Below are 24,461 nucleotides of genomic sequence, written 5' to 3' on the forward strand. Positions count from 1 at the left end.
TTTTCCTCCTCCACCTTCACCCATGAGGTCCAGTGTCACTGTTTTCTCTCTGGTGAGGTCCAGTGTCACTGTCCCTCTCTACTTCCACCTCCTTATGAGGTCCAGTGTCACCCTTCCTTTCTCTCCCCCCCCCCACCTCCGGTGCAGTCCAGCATCAGTCTCCCTCCTTCCCCTCCCCACCACGAGGTCTGGGATTGCTCTCCTCTGGCACTGCAGTCTTCAGGCTGTCTGGGCTGCAGTAGCATTGGTGATGTAAGCACGCTGCCTTCAGCCTGCCCAGAAGCCTTCTTGCTGCAGCAACTTTCTGTTCCCCCCTGTAGGTGGGATGCTGCAGAGAGAAGGCTTCCAGGATAGGCCGAAGGCAGCGTGCTTACATAGTGCTGTTGGCGGCCCTAAACAACCTCCTTGGCCCTGAACTGGACACCTTGAAGACTGCAGCACTGGAGGAGGGGTAGGAGAGGATGGGAAGGGGAGTGCGATACTGGAACTTGCAGGGAAAGGGGTGGAAGGAGATGCACCACTCAGGGCAGGATGTGGCAAGCTGTTTGGGGGGTAATGCCCCCCAAACTACGCCCATGGCCTTTAGTTAAAAAAAAAATCCTAGTCTCCTTTTTGAACATTAAATGCCAACGTATTGGATTTCCTGTGTGTACTTCAGAGTTTATATCAAATCTGATCATATCACTGTTATCAAGTGGCCCCAGCAACATTACCTCCTGGACTAGGTCTAGAATTTTTCCTCTTGTTGGCTCCTGTACCAGCTGCTCCATAAAGCAGTCCTTGATTTCATCAAGGAATTTTACCTCCCTAGCATGCCCTGGTGTTAACATTTACCCAGTCAATATTACGGTAATTGAAATTGCCCATTATTATTGTGGTCCCAGTTTATTAGCCTCCCTTATTTCCGATAACATTTCTACATCTCTGTTCATTCTGGCCAGGTGGACGGTAGTACTCCTATCACTATCCTTTTTATTTTATTTTTTTTCCTCCTCCCTTTAAGGAATTTTTTATCCATAGGGATTCCAAGATGTTTCTAGTCCTGCAGAATTTTGCCTATTAGATTCAAGGCCCTCCTTAGCATATAATGCTACACCCCCCCCCCCCCCCCCCCACCATGTTAAAGCACTCTTATCACTGAGAGATAATTTGTACCCTGGTATGACAGTGTAAACTGAGGCTTCCTGTGCCTGAGAAAATGTCCCCTTCATATGCTGAGAAACTAGTCCTTAAACCCCTTTACTAAGTGAGCAGAGTAACCTTTTAAGGGCCCTGAGGTTACCTAGTCTACCTTTCCCAGCAAATTCTTACCAATGAAGATCTCTCCTTCTCAGAACTGTTCTCACAGCACCTCTTCTGAATTGCTACCTAGAAAGCATCCTAAAGTTGTTTCTTTTTCCTTCCTACTTGCCTTCCTGCCCTGCACTCAGCTCTCTGAGAGACAGCAGGGCCCTCAATACAGAAGGAGAGCTGCCCTAGGCAGTACCTGTCAGATGCACTACCTAGGGTAGCCTTCGGCTGTCTTTGACAGGTACTGCCCAGGGCAGCTCTTCTGTGCCATATGAGGAAAAGCTAAAGAGGTTAGGGCTCTTCAGCTTGGAAGAGACAGCTTGGGGAGGGGGGGGCTTCAAATGCGAGACTCCAATTACATAGTCTGCATTTGAAGCTAAAAGGTTTTGGTGGAGACATAAAATCAGCTCCTGATGAAGTAGCGAAATACAAGGCTCCTTGTTGAGCTGTGAATGATAAAAGGCCTCATTGAATTGCTATGATCTCGGATAAATGCTCTTTGCTGCTATTTGTATTAACATAGTAAGTGGTGATTTATCTCGTGTTTTTTTTATTTTTTTTTTTATTTTGGGCTGGGCTTCACAGAGTGTATACTTATGTATATTGAGAGGTTTATAAATAGGGGTAGAAGTCCTGGGATGTGAAATGCGCTTTCAGCACTGTAATGCATTTAAATTGTGCAAGCGGAACAGGCTTTTACATTATGCCCCTTAAGCACTGGTGATAACTGCTTTTGTGCTATAGTGAGGACTTCATTCCGTACAGTTTGATATGGATGCATTTTGACATACTTACCCTATAGTTTAATGACATGAGACTTTAATTGCTTGAAGAGTATTTGATTTTTGATGGGACTGCATGTCAGATGACATGCCTGAGTCATATGGTGCTTGACTGTCTTGCCTTTTTTTCTTTTTCTTGTATGCTGTAGACAGCAAAGCCATCGTCGATGGAAACATCAAGCTCATCCTGGGTCTCATCTGGACCCTCATTCTGCACTACTCCATCTCCATGCCCATGTGGGATGAGGAAGAGGACGAGGAAGTAAAGAAACAGACCCCCAAACAGAGGTTGCTGGGTTGGATTCAGAACAAACTTCCCCAGCTGCCTGTCACCAACTTCAGCCGGGACTGGCAAAGCGGCAGGGCCCTTGGTGCGCTTGTGGATAGCTGTGCACCTGGTAAGAAAGTGTGATAATTTCCATGTCTTCCAATAAGTGTATGGAGGGAGGGGGGAGCATACTTAATCAGGTGACCAAGTCTTTGACAATATCACACTCCTGGTGTTTGTCTTTTAGGGTAACTGTTTTCATGTACTATATTCACTTACTGTATGACTCTTCATAGAATTTGTGGCTCTGATAAACCTTATCCAATTGCATATCTCTTGTATGGGATTTATTTTTGGGCTAATGGTGCATTCTTCTTCTGAAACAGGCCTGTGCCCTGACTGGGACTCATGGGATTCCAAAAAACCAGTGGATAATGCTCGGGAGGCCATGCAGCAGGCTGATGACTGGTTGGGTATCCCTCAGGTGAGCAGTTTTCTTTAGTCTATTGATCAATGTTTACAAAATTAATCCATAAAGCATAAGATAAAATCTACACACTAAAACAATTATTCTATAAGTCTGCCTTAGCACCCTTCCAGATGCCTTCCACATTTTGAAGGGCGTAGCATTATGGTTCCACATTGGAAATTCTCTCCACAACATGATTACCCCCTCCCTCAAGCTGGGGTAAATCAGTTTACTTCCGCATGCTTGCCTTGATCTTGCAGTTTCTAATTTTGGGGGACAAATCAGGATTCTCAGCCTGTCCTTTAGATATGGACTACATGAGGCCATTGGAGCTTGTGTTCCAAGTAACCTTTATCCTGGAATTGGGGATAGCAGAAGACGTGTCCATGACCTGTTGTTGTCGTGTCATAGGTGATCACCCCTGAAGAAATCGTGGATCCCAATGTGGATGAGCACTCTGTCATGACCTACCTGTCCCAGTTTCCAAAGGCTAAGCTGAAGCCTGGAGCCCCTCTGAGGCCTAAACTCAACCCCAAGAAGGCTAGAGCATATGGACCAGGTAAGCCCTGCCCAGTGCGCTGCTTCAGTCCTACATGAAAAAAATGTGCCTGGGCATGCAAACATTTCTGGCTCATTTCTGCCATGTTGTTCGCCTAGTTTCCTGTGGAAGCTAGCAGTAAAGCAGTGGAAGGTCATTTGTAGACTTTGCCTGTAGGTGATCTTCATTCAGGATGAAAAATGCATCAGTTCTAGCTTTCCAGTGGAGGTGAAACTGAATGAGTCTAGCTTCTGCTTTTCCTCTCTCTTCCCCCCCCCCCCCCCCCCAACAAAAAAAAAAAAAAAAAGGAAAAAGTATGACTATCTGATAATGTTCTCAGTCTGGTATAGGAACATTTCAATTTATTTCCCTATCAGGCATTGAACCAACGGGAAATATGGTGAAGAAACGAGCAGAGTTCACAGTAGAGACCATCAGTGCTGGGCAAGGAGAGGTCCTTGTGTATGTGGAGGATCCAGCTGGGCATAGAGAGGAGGTAAGCCACTGTAGGGTTGAGAAGAGCTCTTAGCTAAAATCATAAATCCTTGACTTAGTGTTTTGGGACTCCTTGACAAATCTGGACCTTCAGTGGTACATAGCAACATACAGTTGACTCAAGGGCTTCTGATCTACTTGGCTTTTAATCTAAACGTCTCGTTACTGCTCTGTCCCACACTATTCTGTACCCACATCTGCTGACAAGCTAGTGGTTAAGCATTATCTATATTTTCATAAAGAGATTACTTTCATAGAAATTGAATAGTCTTGAGGTTGGATTGAAAAGACAATTTCTATATTTAAATTTGCTTGTACACCAAATAAAGGACAAATAAAAATTCAGCAACATTAATACTGTATAAAAATCTTCACTTTTGTGACCAAGTGGTAACTGGCTGCACATGACTCATGAAAAGCCTGTTGACAAGCTCTCTAAATGAACCTTTAAAAGAATGGAAAGGGTCTGATATGAACAAAAACCCAGGTCTAATTCTAAAATAATATTCTTTCCTTAAGTAATTATCCCTTTGATGGACCTTTTAAACTACATATCTATCTAGCCTGGGATCTCTGAGAAAATTGTTTGATACTTCAGCCAAAATGTGTCTTCAGGTACAAGTACTTAACTGAAGGGTGCCCAAATAGACAGAAACATGACCAAGACACCTATAATACTATCTTCTGCCCTGAACCAACATTTTGTTGCCTTTTTGCAGGCCAAAGTGACTGCCAACAATGACAAGAACCGCACCTTCTCAGTCTACTACATCCCAAAGGTCACTGGCATGCACAAGGTAAGAGCTGTCCAGGAAACTGCCCCCCCCCCCTTCAAGTATAGAGTAGTATGAGCATATGCAGCATTCAAGAAAAGTGCTCTTGGGCAAAATGCTTGCATCAAGGGTAGGGGGAAGAATAGGGTTAGAGCTTAAACATAGGTTATTCAACTCTGCATAGCTCCTCTTGCTGCTCATACTGTATGAGGATGTTCTTAGTAGTGTGAAGCGACCCTATATTCAGTTGCTACAATGTACATGTTGCATATAGTGTGTCAACAGCACTGATAGGCTGAGACCCAAGCATTTGTACTGTAGCCATCCTAATATGAGAGGTTTTGTTGGGTTTGTGTGCTAACTCTCGGTGCCAGTTCACATATGGTTCTGCAGCAGGATCAAAACAAATGTATTTTAACATGAAGAATAAGGATGTTTTTCATTCCCTGTTTTATGGGGTTAGGTGACGGTCTTGTTTGCTGGCCAGCACATCGCCAAGAGCCCTTTTGAGGTGAATGTGGATAAGTCCCATGGGGATGCCAGCAAGGTCACAGCTCAAGGGCCTGGCCTGGAGCCTAGTGGCAACATTGCCAACAAGAGTACTTACTTTGAGATCTTTACAGCAGGTTAGTTGGATTGCTGGGGGTGGGATGAGGGAGGGAGGAGGCAGGAAGCAACAAGCTTCCTACGAGTTGTACTAGTTATAAATCCCAACACCTGACTGAAGATGAGAGAAATTAAAACAGCCAGATGGGTCAGACAAGACCCCAGCATCTTGACATTACCAAGCAGCAGATGCCTAGAGGCAGTGAGTGGAGTACTTGTATAAAGTTGTCGCTTTTTTTCTCAGTGATGCTTAGAGGTGCTGAAACAAAGATATTAATGTACAGAGAAGGCCTCAACTTAAAGGGTATTCCATCTAGGCTTGTTCTCCCTGCACCTGCTTCAAAAGAATCTTCCTCATATTTGTCATTACAGGAAGGCTGTATTTTTTTGTTTTTAAGAGGGGGGAGGGTGGAGATTTTGGAAGTTTTTCATACATATTTAATATGGAGGAAATGTGTGGGAAAGACTAGTCCTACAGGAACAGGAGGATGGGATGGACAATTCATTTTTGCTACAGGAACTGTGGAGTTGCAGTGCCCATAGGGGGGGGGGGGGGGGGAAGGGAGGAAGGATCCCCATGCGACACACCAAATGGATTTGTTTGGGTTTAGACTGTTGCTAATGGTGGCAGCATTGTGCACAAATGCCCTGCCTGGCATAGGGACATTCCTCAGCACCCTACTGTAGGTTTACTGTCCATATCCTTCCTTTCTGGCAGTCATGCTGGTTCCACTTCTGTAAGTAACTGCTGCTTAAAAGTATTGCCATACTGGGACAGACCAAAGGTCCAAGACTAGTATCATGTTTCCAACAGTAGCCAATCCTGGTCATGAGTACTTGGCAAGATCCCAAAAGAGAAATAGATTTTATGCTGCTTAAATACACGTTGAGAATTTATTCTCTGCTTTGTTTAAAATGTATACTTGGTAGCTTCATTGCGTGCCCCCCCCCCCCCCCCCCCCCCCCCTAGTCCTAGTATTTTTGGAAAGGATAAATGAGCAATTCACATCTACCTGTTCCACTCCACTCAGTATTTTAGACCTCTATCATATCTCCCCTCAGCTGTCTCTTCTACAAGCTGAAGAGCCCTAACTGCTTTAGCCTTTTCTCATAGGGAAGCTGTCCCATTCCCTTTATCATTTTTGTCACCCTTCTAATTCTGTTTTTCTTGTTGGTAGGTAGATGCTGGGACAGATAAACCTTTGGTCCAATGCAGCTCTTATGGAGCTGGCTTATTTGGCACACTCCACATACTTAGCAGCCTGACCACTTTAATAATGCAAAGGCAACTTCTGGGACTTGGGAAGGTCAACTATCTGGAATCTTCTCTGATCTGTTTATCTTTACTTGAACTTCAGGTGCAGGAGTGGGTGAGGTGGAGGTGATAATTCAAGACCCCAGTGGGAGGAAGGATGCAGTAGAAATGCAATTGGAAGACAAGGGTAACAGCACCTACCGCTGTACATACAAGCCCACGCTAGAGGGGGTCTACACAATCTATATCACCTTTGCTGGAATTCAGATACCCAAGAGCCCCTACACTATCACTGTTGGACATGGTAAGTTCTTTATGATGTTTTCTGCAAGTCTCGAGCAATGTAAAAAAAAAAAAATATGCCCTACACCTATCTCCAATAGCCACTTATCTACCACACAGCTTCTGGTGGTAAGTGCTTTGATAGCAAACCTTGTCCCCTCAGACAGTCACCTGGGAATTATTGATGATTGTATTAGAGGGAGACAACTTCAAGCAAACAAGAGAAGTACAAAGAACAGAGGTGAATACAAGGTGATATCACTTGCTCATATCTTCTTTGTACTCTGCTTTGTCTGCCATGTGCTTAGCAGGGGCCTCCTTGGCCTGGTTTTGGTTCTACATGTCCCCAGAATAAGACTTGAGCTTCAGCCATAGATGAACAGAAACAACTGGGATCCAACTCCTGTGTAGGATGAGTTGTGCTCACTTTTAACCCAGCAGATGTCACGTAAGAAAAGCCTCAAATCCACCTTTGAGGCTATTCATGAGACTTGGGCCCTTTACTGTTTTAGCTAGAGCACTAGGCTTAGAATAACTCTTAAAACAGTGGGTGAAACTCCAAATGAGCACTATGCAAACTAATAACATAAAGGGGAGATGAGCACACTGGAAGATGCTTATGCAGGTAGTATATTAGATGTTGGAAAATGTTCAAAGATTAACTGAATCAATTTGATGCAATTCCATGAGGTCTGGTATACTCCCTCTGGGTTAGAGGCAGAGGTGTGTGGCTTAATTTCTGCTGCTTTAATAGGGTAACCCTTGCCAAAGACAGGCTGAGCCAGGCCTAGTTTTGCTGCCCCCCTCCACCTCTTGCATCTGATTTTCAGACTGAAGTCTGTAGATGCAACAGATAAATCAAAACTGGCTTTGCCTCTCCAAAGACATCAAGTTTGGTCACCCTTGCTTTAACTGCTGTTTTCCAGAATCTTCCTTCCTCTCTGCAAATTCTTAATGCTTCTCACTGTTCTTGCTACTTTCTTCCTTTTTACTTTCTCCCTTATCCCTTCTCTGCTGTGCTTCAGTAAAGTCATGTAGAAGAGCAAGAGCTCAGCTTCCTGGACTTTCGGTGATGTCGCTTCCTGCCTGTGTCCTGTACTGGTAACTTCGGTAGCTGAGCATGGTACTTGGGCTGTGAAACGCGTGTGCTTTTCCATCAGGGAAGACTTGTGCATGGAAGTCTTGCTTGATGCTCTCTAGTGGAGAATGGGCTAGGGTCTCTGGAACATGTCAGGCCATCAGGGGCAGGTATTGCCAAAATTGCATGGGTGGGGGGGGGGGGGTTAGTTCTGTTTTGCTTAAAAGCAAGAACTAGAAGTCAAGTGTGTAGTGGGGCACAACAAGGACAGACTTGGGCCTATCCCTGACATGGAGCAGCCTAACCTTAGGTCACTCTAAACTAGATGAATCCTCCTTTACCCTTCATTTGAAATACGTTTAAAGATTGTATGTGGTATTTGAATCAGTTTGTAAAACATCCTCCATTTGCGTATTACTCAATTTGAGCAGAACATTTAATCCTCCATGGACTTTTGCTTCCCTTCAGTCAGGGTCCAAACTGCAGGAGCATATGTAATGGGTTTTAAATTTCAGAAGAGCAGCTTTCTGAGATTTGAGCTGTAAATTTTAGTAAGCTTGCTGAGCAAAGGAGCCATAGACAGGGCTAGATACATAAACCAAGTTGGAAAGGGGGGGGTGTCTTTATCTGATCTTGACCCCCTGATAAACTAGGAAATCCTTAATAGCATTTTTTTTTTCATGAGCTATTTGGTAGCTACAGCTTCACGCATGTTCAGGGGTAAACTTTCATTCATTGTAGGCCTCAAAAGAGCACACAATCAAGTTTTTGTTCAAGTGCTAACCAGTGGAAGCTGTCTCATAGCTGATAAACCATTAGATTTTGCCAATTGCTGGGGCAGTCCAACCAGCTGCCATGTTAGAGGGAAAGTTTTTAAGGTTCCCAAAGGACTGCTTATGGAATATGACTTAGATGTTTGTGGTTTTTTCCCTCTAGAAATCTTTACTGAATGCTGATAGTCCCTCCATCAAAGAAGCCAAGTGCCAGAGTGATCTGGCTCTTGTTACTAATGCAGTGGTCCAGTACCCAATGACCTTCACTGGAGGTCATGGCTTAAAACAAATGTGCTGTAACAATTTAACCAAATGTGTGTGTATGTTGTGTGCATGAAGTGTTTTATAAAGAAACAAATGAAGTAGTCTTATGCTTATGATTTACTGATTTACTATGTGATTCTCATACTTATCAGAACTAGCACATTCTAGGCTCTGATTTGGAGGCTCATGATTGGTGTTTTTCTGCTAACACTGTCCACCCCATCCTCTCCAGCATGCAACCCCAGTGCCTGCCGTGCAGTTGGGCGTGGCCTACAGCCAAAAGGTGTACGGGTTAAGGAGACAGCAGATTTCAAGGTCTACACGAAAGGAGCAGGCAGTGGCGAGCTGAAAGTTGTGGTGAAAGGACCAAGTGAGTTGCTTTCTGTTTACAAATTGTATACCTTTTGCATAAGCGTAGTCTCTAATGAACATCTGGATCAAAGCATCTAAAGTCACATTCAAGATGGACTGCAGTCTTGCATGCCTAGTGTGATTTTGATTTTTGGAATTAATATTGAATATATATGTATGTAATGCCATGTGGCAGGGTAGGACCACACAATTGGTCTGACAGACAAACTGCTATAAACTGTCTTATGTGATGCACATCTTATCTTTCTGGTCTGTTTATAGAGGGAACAGAGGAACGTGTGAAGCAGAAGGACCTGGGAGATGGTGTCTATGCTTTTGAGTACTACCCTAATACCCCTGGCAACTATACAGTCACTATCACATGGGGTGGGCAGCATATCCCTAGGAGGTAAGGCTTTGCAATGTGACTTGGGCACATCTGTTCTGCTAGCAGGTGTCAGGACAGCTGAACATCTTCAAAATACAAAGTTAGCAAGGAATAGGGTGTTAAGAGGCCAGTGGTCAGTTGTCTCCACTGGTGATGGGGTGACAGGATAGTTTAAGCATTGATGGAGTGATCTGTTAACTTAAAGGCTCAGTTCTTTGCACATTAGAGGTAGTTGTATAAATTGGCAGATATGTGCCATAATGCACTGTGCATCCTTCTGAGACACCACAAGTTCTGCATCATAGGACTGTGGCAGGGTGGGGTGTAAAAGTACAGAGCATCAGCAGGCCATAGGCATGGTGCCAAGCAACACATTCAACTTGCACATAAGTCTACATTTTGCACACCCACTTACACCAGCCATCGACCTGGTGTACATGATCATATTTAACTTTGGCACTCTAAACAGGCTTATGCTAGTCTTAAGTACATAAGTGCTGTTGATAGAACTGAGACTCATTTGAGGCTTTATTAGAAAAAAAATTTTTTTTAAACTTTCAAAAAGTACAGACTAGTGAACACTCAATGAAGTTACATGTTTTAAAATGGGAGGAAATATTTTTTTTTTTCACTCAACAGATATTAAGTTCTGGAACTCTTTGCTGGAAGATGTAGTAACAGTGGTTAGCATATCTGGGTTTAAAAAAGGTTTGGACAAGTTCCTAGAGGAAATGTCAATAGCCTGCTATTGAGGTAGACATGGGGAAGTGTCACAAAATGCCTAGCTACCTGCCTGAGGTTACCCCGCAGCCACTTAGAGGGTCTATCCCCAGCACAGCTCAGGTCAGCCTGCACCTTCCACTGCCACTTGTTCTCTTCACTAGCACCCTCCTCCCACCAACTGGGTCACAAATGCCTCTGGGTGAGTCTCCCGCTCTCAAATTATCCCCAGTTGATTTCTAGGTTCCTGGAGCAACACTTCCAGTGGTCCCACAGTTCCCAGAAAGCACTCGCAGACCCAACACACAAACCACCAAGATACTTTCAGTCCAGACAGAGGCAATAAACTAAATATTGTTCTCTCTTAAAAATCGACCAGTGGAACAAAATAGTGCAAATAGCAAACAATAACAGGTAACCGAAATATGGATCAATTATAACACTAACTAGACATTTGTTAACTTCCTAAAAAGTAGCTGGGAAGGGCATATAATTCACCGAGCCTCAGCAAAGATTTTTTTCTCTGTGCTAATACTGAAGCAACAGCCAGCAACTGCTGGGTAATTTACATCTTGTTGACTGGGCTCTGATTGGCCTGGAATTTGAAAAGTATATTGCTGCTTGCTTGCTTCCTGCTTGTGTTAAGAGAAACACCTCCAGCTGGCAAAATAGGAGTAATACACTTAAGGACATAATTCATCTCTAAAACATTTTTACAGGCTTAAAACATTGTTTCTTCACAAGAGGAAAAGTCCATAGCCTGCTATTGAGATAGACATGGAGAAACCACTGCTTGTCCTGGGATTTGTAGCATGGAATGTTGCTACTATTTGGGTTTCTGCCAGGTACTTGTGACCCAGATTGACCACAGCTGGAAAAGGGCTACTGGGCTAGATGGACTGTTGGTCTGACCCAATATGGCTAATCATATGTCTCTATTTATAGTCTGCCAACTCCCAACGAAGTTGGTTCAAAGCAGATTACAGTTTTCTCTAGCTATATGCTCCACCCTCACTTAAATCTATGTTGTCTACTAAGATGTTGGTTTTTATTTTTTTTAATATATAGTGCAAACTTTGCAAGTAGCATACTATGCCATAATATGTACTGTTAAGCAATCAACAAAAGTATTCAATGTCAAGATTGATCTTGTTGTACCTTGCCTTTGAAATATTCAAAAGGGTGGCAAATTAAGAAAAATATCCTGTTCTGAATTGTCTGACAGGGGCTCTCAATCCAGTCCTCGGGACACACCCAGCCAGTCAGGTTTTCAGGATACCCACAATGAACATGCATGAGATCTGCATGCACAACATTTATTCTGTGAGAATTTTTCAGGCATAGTCGGAGTATCCTGAACCTGAGTGGCTGGGTGGATCCTGAGGACTGGGTTGAGAACACCTGGTCTAGTATAAGCCACAGAAAGGTAATTCAAATATGGTAGTATATCAAATGGAAAACTTGGAAACTTTTCTCTTGCAGTAGAAATATAACTTTCAAAAGTCTTGAAGGAAGGCAAAGGGAATGGATTAGATGACCACCCATGGTCCCTTCTGATCCTAGCCTTCTATGATGGTAGGATGTGTGACCCTTAATTCTTATTCATGGATTCTTCTCTCCTCTAGTCCCTTTGAGGTGAAAGTTGGTACAGAATGCAAGCTGCAGAAGGTGCGGGCATGGGGCCCAGGTCTGGAAGGAGGTGTGGTTGGGAAGTCAGCTGATTTTGTTGTGGAAGCCATTGGGGATGATGTTGGTACTTTAGGTATGTATTAAGCAGGGTTGTCTGAATTGGATGGGCAGGTAATTATTCTTAACTGGTAATGGAGATCCATAACAGCCTTGGCATCAAGGCATGGTGAGTTACCTGCCTATCCTACCACTGTCCTTGCTAGCAGAGCTTGAGAAATTGTTCACTATCCTTGTGAATATTTGAGCCACCACTGAACCAAATTCTCTATAGTATGGAATGAGGCCTGCACTGCTGCTGTATTGTCAAAATGTCCTCCACATTGATCGGCTGATGCTCAGAACACTGCTAGAATACCACAGAAATGGCACTGGAATACAGCACTCCAATGCTGAGAGCATAATATATCTATGCGTACTGTGTAAGGGGGAGGAAAGTGCCTGGTGCGTGCACACGGGAGTTTCACGATAAGCAGTTCTTGTGCACATGCGCAGGCAACCACAATGCAATGGAGTGTGGTACAGCTGCAGTAGGCCCTGTGTCCTCCTGTCCATACAGGTAAAATCATTCCCTTATCAAAGGAACACTCATGAGCCAGGGCCCCCCACCTCAATCCAACTCCAGCAGAACCTCGATATAGGCAATTTTTGCAGGAGGCAACTACTTCCCTTGGACAAAGGGCAGATTAAAGATGAATTTTGTGGTTAAACCAGCAAATCCGGACCACAGTCTGATTAGTTACAGAAGTTAAAGGCTGTCCCGGGTCTGTGAGCCCACCTGCGCTTCCTGTCCAGCCTGTGGCTTTTCAGTTACAGGTCGCCTTTATTGGCCCAATGCCACCTCTGAGCTGGTGATGATGGTTTTCCAGCATTAGGGCAAGTTTTTTTTTTTTTGTGCGCTGTTCCTATGATCTTTGGGAGGGAATACCTAATCTGTTTTACATTCATTTGCCTACATCTAAATATGATTAACACTAATCTTTGGGCGGGTTGTTTACAGTGCTAGGTGTCCTCTGAACATTCTGTGCAGCTTAACGCCAGCACTAGTTGGCACCAATCAGCTGTAGCACTGGCGTTAATCTCTGAGCATCAGCCTGTGAGGTAGGGTGACGAGTCTTCTGTTTTCCCCCAAATGCTTGACACAACACTGGACTCTTGATGTACCCCCACTAGGGGAAAAGGCTGCTGGTAACATTCATATTCAAATCTCCTCGCAGGTTTCTCTGTGGAAGGGCCCTCACAGGCCAAAATAGAATGTGATGACAAGGGAGACGGCTCATGTGATGTCCGGTACTGGCCGCAGGAAGCCGGTGAATATGCTGTCCATGTTCTTTGCAACAACGAGGACATTAAACTGAGCCCCTTCATGGCAGATATCAAACCAGCACCCAGGGACTTTCACCCTGAGAAGGTACTGTGGTGCACCTGCCCTCCAAACCAATTCCCTTGGACAACTGTTTCCTTTTATTTTAGGGTTTCCCTAGGTGGTATCACAAGTTCCCTTTTCTACAAATGGGCTGATTCTTCAACCTGAATCTTAAAAGCAAGGGATGCTGGAACAATGTTCTGTGAGGAGAGGTTTAAAATGAGCATCTTTCTCAAGAAAAAGGGAAGCTAGAACTAGAGAATCAAGAAATCTTAAGGGAAGATTGGTGGGTGGGGAGACTGGAGAATTCCCTTAATGCTCTCATGAAGTTTACATTCATCACATTTTTGCTTGTATTTTTCCTTGGCCAAACCAGGTCTGAGTGAGTCTGCATGCTGTTTGGGGCATGGAAGGCTAATGGGATAAGAATCTACTTGAAATTATGTAGGCATGTGTTGTGACTAATTTTTTTTCTCAGCTTTACTTCCTCTGGACCTGGTGGTTATACTATTTGCCTTCATTTCTGTGGAACTGAGCTCTACAAGCTAACTGTTGGCAGTACTTGTATGTGAAAAACCTGTCTGTCATTGGCTTCATGCTGTACCTTCAGTCCTCATTAGTGGGACTCTGAATTCTCATTGGCTGTTCTGATTTGTTGTTGGGTAGGTAATTGATGACATGACATGGAAGGTTTCACTTCATGGATCTAGAATAGGTAAAACTTTTAAAAAGCTCCCCACCCCAGCAGTAGATCACAGCAGCCACCTGGAGGTGAGACACTTCTTGGCTTTACTCCAAGGGGCAAACACTGAGAATGATTTAACCAGGCAGGAGAGGTTTCTGTCCAGTTCACGGGCAGATATTCAGTGGCACTATGTAGTTAATATCTGCTCTGACCACCATGGCACTATCTGATTAGTGCTAGGGTGGCATAGAGGCAGACTCCTAGCTATCCAGGCACTGCAGGTAGCCAGTGTTGGTGCTATTATAGGTAACTGGGCATGTTGGACCACACAATGTAGTTCTAACTGTGCCTGGTTAACTATTCAGGTATGGCACTGAATATCAACTGTACCCAGATTACTGGGTTGCTGCCAAACAGTGCCAAAATAGAATAGCACCAGATATGAATAATTTAGTTGTTGGTAGCTAGCATTTTAAAGAAACACTAACTAGAGGCCACCTGAATTTTGGGTTCAGCATTGGTGCCAAAACCAGCCTGAAAACTGGGTTTGGTGATTTTTGGTTTTAGATGGAAATGCCCATGCAGTTTTGGATGGAACAACCTGTTCTCCCGCCCCCCCCCCCCCCCCCCCCCCCCCCACCGAAATGACCACTCTGCCGGCAAACTCCATTCTTACCACACCACACACCATCCTGTAGGCCCTCCTCGGGCCTACCTTTAGACACACTGCTGGTCTAGTGGCTCTTTAGGGCAGGAGGGCCTATGAGTGGTGGTGGTAGGGGCACAGTGTGGCTTTTATTTTTTTTAGCTGAACCTGACCACCAAATTTTGGCTGCAGTTTCTGTCAACAGTCAAATCTGGTTTTGGTCACCCTCCTGACGCTAATCACAGTTAAATATTGGGCTCTGTTTTCTGGGAAAACACTTCACTTTAACTGCTTCTGTTGGGGCATGTTAACTGCTAACACCCCTTGGTTTTCCAATATTTTAGTGTTGTGGTAGCTGTGTAGTCCACTTTTAAAGGTAGTAAATAGAAATAAAACATAGAAAAGAGTGGACTTTTTTTTTTAAATTAGAAAATCTTTGTTGTACAACTTCGATACGTATAAGATACAGTGCTAAACTCAACAAATGACTCCTCTTTGTACTCTTTGTACACAGTCAAGGAGTTTGCTCAATATTGGGAGTGCTCAGGCACCCACAGAGCTGGTTTCTATGTACAATACTGAAAGCAAACATATCCCTTCCCCTCCCCTTGAAGAATACATTAGTAAATGATATATAGCAAGTGCAAAGAACAAAACATTAGTCTGAGGTCTTTTAACTCTTATGACCTTCAACCTAATATCACTAATCCAAAATATCTAAACTCCATCCCCCTCATACCTGAGAGCTTGAGAAGTACCAACAGACACATTAGTCACCTGTAACCAGTTGAATACATGGCTACAGGCCTTTGGGGGGGGGGGGGGGCTGTATCAGCTGTAAATATGGATCCCAAATAGAGAGTATCTTGCCTTTTTGGAGAAAATCTGGCCTCCATAAGACTCCCACAACATTTTTTTTTTAAGCATGAAGTTTGTTCCTCCAGTATCAAAAGATAGTCAGGAAAGGTTGTAACAGTGGTTGAGTATACATTTTTTTTTCTCAGAAATAGCTTTTCACTTAGAGCCAGTTTATTAAAAATGATCCCCTCAAAGGAAAATGGTGACTGACACAATACTAGTTGCATATAACTGAACAATACTACCCAGAAAGCCTGTATCTGTCTACACTGCCAAAGACCATGAGTAAATTTTCTCAGTAGATGAGGTGTTGGCACGACCAACAAAGACCTTCTTTTGAGAAAAGTAGGCCTTATGTATAGTACAAAAGTGACATTCCTATAGTTAGCACTGTGCCCTTCTTTAAAAATGCTTTAGAGGTTTGATTCCTATTTTAATTTTTTGTGAAACCAAGAGATGGACACCTGACCCAAAGCATCCCCTTCCAAAAACTCATGCACCTGGCCTGCAGAGAGCTCTGTGGAGAAAAGGGTCAGAAAAATGCGACAATTATATCAAACATATAAACGGCAAGTGACTGACTCACCTGCAAATGCCCAGTAGAGACTTCCCTCTCTGTCCCGCCCTTATGTCAAGACGTGAAAATGTCAGAGGGCGGAACAGAGAGGGAAACGGAGTCTGAGTCACTGTCGGACACTGTTGCCTGGAAACGAACATCGCGCGCACCAACCTTCCCCCTTCCCCCCCCCCATCCCTGCCAGAGCGGCAGCGAGGAGGGTAGCTGGAAATCTCACCCGTTTTTACGGGCTTAACAGCTAGTATATTAATATTGATCTGTGGCTCAAATTATCTACTATAATAAAACTCACCCTCAACGTTCTGAAGACAACGTTCTGAAGTCACTGTCACTCACTGAAGGGTTCATGGATTCATGGTGGTGAAGCCACAACACTGACCATGTCTCTCTGCCCCGCCCTCGCATGACGGACCAATCAGAAAAAACACCCTCAACATTCTGAAACACAAAGGACCATCACAACACCGTTCCCAGGCAACACTAGGCAACGTAAGACGGACCAATCAGAGGAAACTACGTGACAAGGGAGGAGCATTTCCCAACAGAATGGCTCATTATCTGTGCAGCACGGAGAGCACAGAACCACCGCTGGAACGAGAGAAGAATATTCCTGCTGTGGGTATGTGCAAAAATAGACCGGGGGAGGGGGGGAGAAAAATTTTAAAAAGCCTAATGCCAGTACTGAAGAGTGCCAGAGGGCCTATAGCACAGACTATATTTGGGATCGCTTGACATGGAGTCAGAGGAGCCAGAAAACAACGTGCCCATCACCATCTGGGACATGGGCGAACAGGACAAGCTGTGGCCCAGCTGGAAGGATTACCCGCGACCCAGCCAGCAGCAAACAGCAACCAAGGAAGGGGGAGGAGTACTCCTTCCCTGCCTAGGAATCGCTGGAGACTGGCTGCCAAACTAACGAAACAACCGCACACCGACGCACCACCTCCATCATTCGAAAGGCATCCACTCTTTCTTCAACAGAAATGCAAACTAATAATACAAAACAAACAATACATGGTTTCTCAGGCGGCTGCAGGTAACTCCCCACCCCCTTCCTCTTCCCCTTTTGCCGAAGCGGCCAAGGACGTGCCCAACCATCCCCGTCCTCAGGCAAGCCGTCACCCACCTCCAGGATGCCCAGGACCCCAGCCCAATGGAAAAAGATGGCGCTGCTTCCAACAGCACATTTCTCTTCCAGCATTCCCCTACAGCAGCCCTGAAATGGCCAAAAAATACCGACAGACAAAGAACGTGCTCCTATACCTTCCGCCTATCTAAAACACTGCTGCCTCAGCACAACACAAAAAAAAAAAACACTCAACAAAGGCTGACCCCCCCCCCCCCCCCCCCACAACCACATTTACATTTCACCAACAGAAAGACCCCCCTCCACATACCTCCTTGACAGACAAAACCAAACACACCCTCAAAGCCACACACCAATCCAACCCACTTTGCCAGCACAGCACATCCCCCAACCCCCAAGCAAAAAACAAAAAAGACACACATCAACAACCTACACACACACACACACACACACAAAACCACATGCTAGCGCCCGTTTCATTGGTTTCGGAAACGGGCCTTTTTTTACTAGTCTTTGTTATAATTCAGGGAAAGTAAAAAGGACCTACCTTCCTGTACCAGGTGTTCTAGTAAAAGAATACCTTGCACCTTTCACTACTGAAACATCACATCTTGCATTCCCCAATGGTAGGGATATACTGCTGTGAGTCCTGGTACCAAAGTAGCATCTAGGAATCATATGCACATTAAAAAAAAATGCAAAGTAGTAGTGCAAAAAGCTAAAATATAGACAACTGAAATTAAGGATAAAAATCAAATTGCAAAAGATTATAAAAATTAACAAAAGATTATTATAAACTAAGTACTATCTGCCAAAGGCAGACCCTTGTAAGTTGGCTAAAGTTTTTGTAATCAGGATATAGTACAGCAAAACAAATTAAAAACATAAAGATCATAACATATTCCTAATAAAACTACCAAAAGGTGTACGATGGAGAAAAATGATCAAAGAAAAGTATTGGGAACCAAAATCCTGAGTTATCAATGCGCTGAGGTAGGTGGGCATGTATGTATAATATTATTCCAAGGATGAAAATATTCCCTTTCTAATTTTATAGCATCCAAAATCCAGTTTTAGATGTAAAAAGCAAACCTAGTTATACCACTTGATATCTGGTACTCCAAACCCACCCTGGTTCCAGTTACCTATCAGAAATTCCATCTCATTTTAGCTTTATCACCGTCACCCTGGATTTCCCTAATCAGAGGGTCTAATCTACAAAAAGTAAAGGAGACTGAGGGCAACCCTGACAAGTTCCCATCTGGATTGGAAACAAATCTGATAAACTTTCACTTTAGGATCAGAATATAAAACTAATAAAGAAGCCGCCTATCCCATAGTCCCTCAAGATGCCATAGAGAAACCTCCACACCACCCTATCAAAAGCCTTTTCAGCAAAAGGGGATGAAGAGAGAGGGTTTAACCAGCATGCTGTTTCCAGGGCAGCCAGAATCTGCCTAAAAACAGCAAAACCACTGAAAAACCCCCACTTGTGGTTCTGCTATTAACGGCAATACCCAAGACAACCTATTGGCTAAAATCTTTTTCTAGTAATTTAGCCTCATAATTAAAGAAATGGGACAATAATATTCTGGGCATTCCAGATCCTTCCCTAGTTTTAAGAAAACCTTGATCTGTGTACAGTATTGGGCAGAGCACCATGGCCACTGATTGCATTAAAGGCCCTGGGCCTTTCCCCAGATGACTCTGTTGAATTTGCCCACTCTGCTTCCTCTGACTGAATATACACATCATAGCTGAATTGGACAGACCTGGGGTAACTCCATGCTAGGACGTATCACTATCCATGGAGGAGTCTGTGGAAGTAGTTTTTAATGTAATAAGTCTTCAATATTGAATTAATGTCTGAATCATGTGCCAACACCCCAAGAGTCTCCCAATGTGGTTCTTGGTCTATTGTTACATCTGACCAGTTTAGGCTAGTAAGCTGCTACTCTTTAGTAGCAAATAAATAAAAAACAATTGATTTTTCTGAAGGTTGTGGTGGAGAAGCTGCTTCAAAGCTTGTTGGGTTTCTTACACTGGCGTTTTCATATGTAAAAGTATGATGCCCATATTGTGAGTTACTGCTTCTCTTTGGTGTCCAGCTTTTCTTCTGGAAGCCGGAGTATGCAATAATTTTACCAAGCAAAACTAATTTAGCAGCTTTCCAAAAAGAATAGGGTCATTTTGATGATCCTGATTATTCTGCATCTAATTCTATTTGGAGATTACAAAAAGACAAAAAATGGATACATTTCCTGCCTTAGAAATAGAAAATAATGGATACATTTTTATTAGCTTTCTATTCATTACCTAATCCAGTGGTTCCCAAACCTGGCCCTAAAGGCACCCCAGCCAGTCAGGTTTTCAGGATGCCCACAATGAATATTCATGAGAGATTTGCATGCACTCTCTCCTTGGTTAAGTTGAATAGTAGGTTTCTACCTGCTTCCCTCTTCCAGTAGGTTCTATACACACACCCATCCACTAAGCAGGAAAGCCTTTCTAAGGTTGCTCCATATCAGAGCGTGGCCAGTCCTGGTTGTGCCTAATCTCTACAGACCAGGTTTTTAGGAAAATGCACACTAGAGGTGGTGGTACAGCCTGGTCTTGGTTCCCCCTTTTCAAGAAGTTTTCTGGATATTCACAAGGAATATGCATGAGATTGATTTTTGCATACACTACCTCCATTGAATTCAAATCTTTCTTGCATATTCATTGTGAATATCTAGAAAATTTAACTGGCAGGGGGATACTTCAGGATGACTTGGAAAACACTGACCTAGAGCCACTTGGGTCCCATTTATGTAGTAAGACACCGATTCCTCTCTAACTCTTTCCTGTAATACTGTATTTAATTTCTTAAATGTTACATATTTTTTATAAACTGCTCTGAACACTGGGCAGTGTATCAAATATTAAACTTGAAGAGTCCTAAATTGCAGCTTTTTTTTTTTTTTTTAAACCTTTAACATGGCTTTCCTGCAGGTAAAAGCCTATGGTCCTGGCTTGGAGAAGACTGGCCTTGCCATCAACAAATTGGCTGAATTCACTGTGGATGCCAAGAATGGAGGCAAAGCTCCCCTCAGCGTATTGGTTCAGGTATTTAAAAAAAAAAAACCCTCCAGACTACATAGTACTGTCCACAAGAGGACTGGAATAATAGACCCAAATGTCTCCTTGCTTATCCTGATGAAGACCTACCTAACTGGCTCAGCATCTGCAGGAAATGTTCTGTGTCCCATGGACTGGTGGCATAGGGTCATTATAATCATTCACCTCATTAGCTCTTCCCATAGAGCCTATGAGCAGAAGTCTGTTTACTCTTCCCCTTTTTGTAGCTCCCTAGGAAGAGTTGGTAAAAAGGACATGTTATGATCCTCCACCTATGGCACTGGAGGAAAAAGTTGGTCACTGTCCTTCCATAATTGACCTTGGTGTTTGGGTTTGTGGCAGCTAGGAACTTTTTGATGGGATACTGTGTAATATATCCTGTCTAGCAAATTGTTGCAATGGTTACCCAGCGATTCTGAAAGAACCCAGTCCTCAGGATATACCTAGTCAGCCTGGTTTTCAGGATATCCACAATGGATAGGCATGGGACTTGCACTGTATGTCCTGGTATGTTCAGAGAACACTAGTTTAGGGTGACAAAGGGTGGGGGTGAATTGCCCATAGCAGGTATTTATTTCCTTTGGAAAAGGTCACAATTGTGAATTTTAAAGGAATTGGGTCTCACAGTTGGGAAATTTTCTCCCCTTTAGGATGGGGAAGGTACCCCTGTTGAAGTCACTACACAGGACAATGGAAATGGCACCTATAGCTGCTCCTACCTGCCCAAGAAGCCTCTGAAGCATACAGCTGTGGTGTCCTGGGGAGGGGTAAACATCCCCAACAGCCCTTTCAGGGTGAGTAGAGCATCTGCTAGTTTGGCAGGCCTAGCAGTTTGACACATGCCAACCATGATCTGTACCAACCCAACCCCCTCCCCAATCCTCTGTGGTTTCTAAAAGGTGTCAAGCTCTGAAATTGTTCTTCATTTCTAGATGAACATCGGTGCAGGCAGCCATCCCAATAAGGTGAAGGTTTATGGACCTGGCGTGGCCAAAACTGGTCTGAAAGCCCACGAACCCACATATTTTACTGTGGATTGCACAGAAGCTGGCCAGGGTGAGTTGTGTGTAAATCTGCTCCAAAGAAGCCATCCTTTCATGTAGTTTCTGTGGAGCTCAAACATCTGCTGCCAAGACAATTTGAAAGGTTAGAAATGCTTGCCATGTTTAACCTTCCCTCACCCTAGGGAAGTTGTTCTATGGAGTGGTACAGTTTGGGTGGAGGCAAAATAAACTATCCTGGAAAAACCTAACTGGTTATATGGCTTGATGAAGCAGAGAAAACTTGAGTTTAGCAAGAGGGAATCTTGCCTTTATGCCTCTACGTGCTTTAATACTTAAACTGATGCACTAATACACCTTAAATCCAGATACCACACTCGGAAAGTTGGTCATGGGACAGGAGCCAGTTAAGATAGGAAATAGTTGGACTACAGAATTGGCACTTCCAAGAGAAGTGTGTTGAAACAGTGAGTTTCTAAGCCTGTGAACCCTGAATTTTTTCATGAAGTGCATTTCTCCTAATTGTGTTTTAAAGCTGTTGCAGAAAAAACCTTTCCCAGTTTAAGCTTGTGGAAAGCAAATTTGCAGTGCCTTTTGGCCAGACACTTTCAAAGTTGGTGCTCTGGGATTTGATTGGCCCTGGAGTTCAAATCTAGCCAGGAAGTACTGGATTTTCCCCAGTCTCAGCCAGGGAGTGGAGAGAGAAAGATCTCTTTACTGAGACTCTTGTGAGCAGTTATATTTTATAACCTATGAGCAGCTATATTTCCTGAACTCCTCAGGTACTATTCTGGTAATAAATGTTTAGATCAGTGCACACTTAACATGTAGGGAAGGTGAGCTGTTCTCAACTAGCCAAAAAATCAATTGCTCAAACTGTTATGGGGTTTACTGAACTGGATATTTTTTGAATGCTTTTTGTAATTCAGTGGATCTCCCCCCCCCCCCTCCCAATCTATGATACTATTGGTTCCAGTTGGCTTATTTCCCCACTACATTGTTTTTTTCCCCTCCCTGAAATAGTGGTTTGGACAAATCTGTCTTTGCAGGGGTTTGTTGAGTAATTGGCTTTTGAAAATTGCTCATGTGCTTGATTGCAGTTTGACTTTTTAAACATTCTGGAGGACCTCAGTGGTCAGGGTGGGGAACCTAATAGCGCTGAACACGAGCTGCTATCCTAGATCAGGTACAAGGTCCTATGATACAAACATCTGACAGTGGTGAGCAGCAAGTGCTCAAAGCTTAGGGCCTGCAACTGCTCACTTTCACTAAAAGGGCATTTTACTTAATGGAAAAACCCCAGCAACACACATTTTTATTTTTGTAATTATGGAAAAGTCAGATTTTTTTTTGTGGGGGGGGGGGGAGGGGGGTGAAGGGCTGCAGTTTTAACCTTTACATAGAATTACAGCAGTACTGAAGGCATCCAAAATTCCCTCTTCCTAAAGTTAAAGCCATTAAATCATGGGTTTGTTAGCACTTCCAATGAATGTGAATAGAACTGTCTGCTTTTAATTTCTCTTCTCTTTTGCTCCTTACTCTCCTTTTTCCCTTTGGTATTATGTTCCCTTTTTCTCAAGTTTAAATTAACCACTTGCCTTATTTGTTGACCATAAAAGGCAGTATATTAAGTACCCATAAATTAAAAACAATTTGCATTACTCAAACAGGTGACCTAGTGGTTAAACTAATGGGACTTATCTGGGGGATCAAATTCTGCTGCTAGGCAGTTTCATTATATCAGATGCCCACTTTTCATGCTAGGCTTCTTTTGGGACCTGGATCTATTTGTATCTGTATAATTTTTTTGTAAGGAAACCTGGCTCAAGATGGAATAGAAATATGCCTAATATAGAAATAGGCTGCATGGCCAGTCTGCTGCTGTTTTGATGTAGTCTGCACATCATACCAACTGCTAAGCTCTCTAATACCTCCTCTCCCTCAAATTATCTGCTTGTAAGAGGAGCAGGTCCCACCGAGCCCTGGTCTTGATTTCCACTCTGAATCCAGCAACTTACACCTTTTGAACCTCTGCTTTGCTATCATACCCTACTGATTCCACACTTATGGCTTAATGGAGACTTGGCACCCCCTCCAGTCTGTTTGTTAGACTGGTAGCCTTGTTTTGGAAGGTGTTTACCTTTTGGAGATAGAAAAAGTTTCCATCTAAGTCCAAAAGTGGCTCTCAAATCAGTTGTTTCCAGGATAGCCTAATGGAGTATGCATGATTTGAAGGAGTCTCCCTGTATATTCATTGTGGCTGTCCTGAGAACCATTAGTCTAAAGCACGCAGGATGCTTGTTGGGCAGCATGTCAACATGTTTTTAAAATCCCCCAGGTGATGTCAGCATTGGTATAAAGTGTGCTCCAGGTGTAGTAGGGCCAGCTGAGGCAGACATCGAGTTTGACATCATTCGCAATGACAATGATACTTTTACAGTGAAGTACACACCACCTGGGCCTGGAAGCTACACCATCATGGTACTATTTGCTGATCAGGTAATGACTTGGCCTTCTGATCACATTAGGGGATGGGATGATAGACTTTCTTCCCTAGGGTGGGTGCATGCATGGAGATCTCATGCTAGCTTCCAATCTCTATGCATGTTATGGGGTCGATTTTTAAGACCTAAAATACATGCAAGCCTGATAGACTTCAGTGTCATGTACGTATAAGAGCCAGCTCTGAATGCTGAGCACCCATAGTATTAAAAGCTCCATTGTGCTCAGGAAGGGGCAATTTTTTGTGGTGGCACCTAATCATTGTGAAATATTGGGGTGTCTGTGCTGAGAAGTATTATTTATGCATTAGAAATTGTATTAAACATTTTAATAGTGAAATAACACCCTCCCCTCCTCCAAAAAAAAAGTATAGTGGTAAAGTATCAACACGAACTGAAATACATTCATCTTTTTTATAAGGAGGTTTCATATTGAATCCCCATTTTGACAATCATGTGTAGTGGTTTCCTCTTAATCTCTTTCCAGACTAGTCTAATGTGGGTTTATACTCTTACCAGCAGATGTAACCCTATATAAGGCAGTGGCGTAGCCACAGGTGGGCCAGGGCCCACCCACTTAGGGCTCAGGCCCACCCAACAGTAGC

General features: G+C 43.6%; 1 protein-coding gene across 4 annotated transcripts in view; it reads left to right on the forward strand.

Moving 5' to 3' along the window:
- FLNA (filamin A) overlaps positions 1-24,461 on the forward strand; it is a 165,948-nt gene that overhangs the window by 104,620 nt on the left and 36,867 nt on the right. For all 4 annotated transcript variants that reach the window (XM_030194125.1, XM_030194127.1, XM_030194126.1 and 1 more), the window contains exons 3-17: positions 2,222-2,470; positions 2,727-2,824; positions 3,221-3,368; positions 3,725-3,843; positions 4,562-4,639; positions 5,079-5,241; positions 6,580-6,780; positions 9,106-9,243; positions 9,507-9,633; positions 11,958-12,094; positions 13,236-13,429; positions 20,229-20,342; positions 21,005-21,148; positions 21,287-21,410; positions 23,694-23,854. In XM_030194125.1, the coding sequence (XP_030049985.1) occupies positions 2,222-2,470; positions 2,727-2,824; positions 3,221-3,368; positions 3,725-3,843; positions 4,562-4,639; positions 5,079-5,241; positions 6,580-6,780; positions 9,106-9,243; positions 9,507-9,633; positions 11,958-12,094; positions 13,236-13,429; positions 20,229-20,342; positions 21,005-21,148; positions 21,287-21,410; positions 23,694-23,854 (2,195 nt within the window). The remainder of the gene's footprint in view (positions 1-2,221; positions 2,471-2,726; positions 2,825-3,220; positions 3,369-3,724; positions 3,844-4,561; positions 4,640-5,078; positions 5,242-6,579; positions 6,781-9,105; positions 9,244-9,506; positions 9,634-11,957; positions 12,095-13,235; positions 13,430-20,228; positions 20,343-21,004; positions 21,149-21,286; positions 21,411-23,693; positions 23,855-24,461) is intronic.

The sequence above is a fragment of the Microcaecilia unicolor genome, chromosome 2 (genome assembly GCF_901765095.1).
Source record: "Microcaecilia unicolor chromosome 2, aMicUni1.1, whole genome shotgun sequence".
NCBI classification, from domain to species: Eukaryota; Metazoa; Chordata; class Amphibia; order Gymnophiona; family Siphonopidae; genus Microcaecilia; species Microcaecilia unicolor.